The sequence below is a fragment of the Urocitellus parryii genome, chromosome 3, assembly GCF_045843805.1.
Source record: "Urocitellus parryii isolate mUroPar1 chromosome 3, mUroPar1.hap1, whole genome shotgun sequence".
In the NCBI taxonomy this organism is placed as follows: Eukaryota; Metazoa; Chordata; class Mammalia; order Rodentia; family Sciuridae; genus Urocitellus; species Urocitellus parryii.
In genome coordinates, this window is record NC_135533.1 from 208,659,848 (window position 1) to 208,662,020 (window position 2,173).

Here is a 2,173-nt window from a genome sequence, read left to right on the forward strand (position 1 = left end):
CAGTGAGAGGGCCAGTGAGAATGTGGAGAAAAGGGGAATCCTTATTCAGAGTTGGTAGAAATGCAAATTAATGAAGTCATTATGGAAAAAGATAGGGAGGTTCCACAAAACTAAAACAGAGTCACCATGTGAACCAGATATCCTACATCTGGCTATGTAGCCAAAGAAATGAAATAAGTATGTTATGGAGATATCTGACCTTCCTACTTAACTATGCATAATTCAGAGTTGCCAAGACAGAGTGTTCATCAGGGGTGTTTGATTTGTATTTCTGAAATGCATGAAAATCTTTACAATTCTAAAATATATGACTTCCTAGTGCACCATACAGTGAAGTAGAAATTCATTATAGAGATGGCATGAGATCCCTTAGGGGATAAGATACACAGATCTTCTATGGAAGTTAATTTCTCTCCTTTCCCTGGGTTTTTCTTTTTCTTTTTCTGTGGGATAAGGTTGGAACCCAGGACCTTGAACATGGTAGGCAATCACTCCACCACTGAGCTACTCCCTAAATTAATTCGTTTCAGAAAAATATGTATCCTTTCACTTCAATGATGTGAGTAATATCTGTCTAGGGAAAATTCATTATGCTCTTTTTCTCATTTCTGGTAGTCACATGAATCTGGAACCAGGGAATGATACTCAATGTTCAGAATTTCTTCTTCTGGGACTGGAAGAGGACCCAGAACTGCAGCCCCTCCTCTTTGGCCTTTTCCTGTCCATGTACCTGGTCACTGTGCTGGGGAAACTGCTCATCATCCTGGCTGTCATCTCAGACTCCCACCTGCACACGCCCATGTACTTCTTCCTCTCCAACCTGTCCTTTGTGGACATCTGCTTCACCTCCACCACCATCCCCAAGATGCTGGTGAACATCCAGACACAGAGCAAGGCCATTTCCTATGCAGGATGCATCACCCAGATTCAATTTTTTGTACTCTTTGTTGGGTTGGATGACTTTCTTTTGGCTGTGATGGCCTATGATCGATATGTGGCCATCTGTCTTCCCCTGCACTACATGGTCATTATGAACCGCAGACTCTGTGGACTGCTAGTTCTGGTGTCCTGGTTTGTGAGTTTTTTACATGCATTGTTACAAAGCTTAATGATGTTGTGGCTGTCCTTCTGCACAGACTTGGAAATCCCACACTTTTTCTGTGAACTTAATCAGGCAATTCACCGTGCCTGTTCTGACACATTTCTCAATGAGGTGGTGATATATATTGCTTCTTTCTTTCTGGGAGGTGGCCCCCTCGCTGGCATCCTTTACTCTTACTGCAAGATAGTGTCCTCCATCCGTGCAATCTCATCATCTCAGGGCAAGTACAAAGCCTTCTCCACTTGTGCGTCTCACCTTTCCATGGTCTCCTTATTTTATTGCACACTCCTGGGAGTGTACCTCAGTTCTGCTGTGGCCCAAAACTCACACTCCATTGCAACAGCTTCAGTAATGTACACTGTGGTCACCCCCATGCTGAACCCCTTCATCTACAGTCTGAGGAACAAGGACATCAAGAGTGCTCTGAGAAGACTCTATGAGAGAGAAAGATAAAAGCATCAATTCTACTGAAACTGGAGCAGTGCCCATGATTGCAGGGCTCAGAGCCTTTGGTCTGAAATCTGGGATTCTTTATCAGAACTTGCTCCTTCTAATTTATTCCTGAGTTATCATTTCTTTGATTTCATCTACTGCATACAATTCCACTGAATCGGTCACTTCATTTCACTTTCTGATCTCTATGAATTCAAATCCCCTCCATTTGTCATTTTCCAACTTTCTCAAAATTATTCCCATCTTTAGATAAGAAATATTTGAGAATTCTCACTTATCCCATAAAATACATCTTTTTTAGAAATAATTGAATCTCAATTGACATACATCATAGTAAGTAATAGTTTATTTTGCCAAAATAGTCATAATTCATATTCTTATGTGAAAAAACTATTTGACAACTAAGGCTAGGCTATTTTTATAATTTTCTTGAGGAAGAAAGTTTGAGAAAAAAATTTCTTTTGGTAGTATTGATCAAACCCACTGGTGCTTAACCATGGAGCTACATCCACAGACATTTCTGTTTTTTGTTTGAGATAGTGTCTTGCTAAATTGCTTAGGGCCTCACTAAATTGCTGAGGCAGGCCTTGAACTTGTGATACACCTGCCTCAGCCTAA

The 2,173-nt window shown here is 40.9% G+C and overlaps 1 protein-coding gene across 1 annotated transcript; it reads left to right on the forward strand.

Annotated features, from left to right (window-relative positions):
- The first annotated feature begins 619 nt into the window (after window positions 1–619).
- Window positions 620–1,555, forward strand: LOC144253877 (olfactory receptor 7A17-like). Its single transcript, XM_077796534.1, has one exon. The coding sequence runs from the start codon at window positions 620–622 to the stop codon at window positions 1,553–1,555; it is 936 nt and encodes a 311-aa protein (XP_077652660.1).
- Window positions 1,556–2,173: the final 618 nt, after the last annotated feature.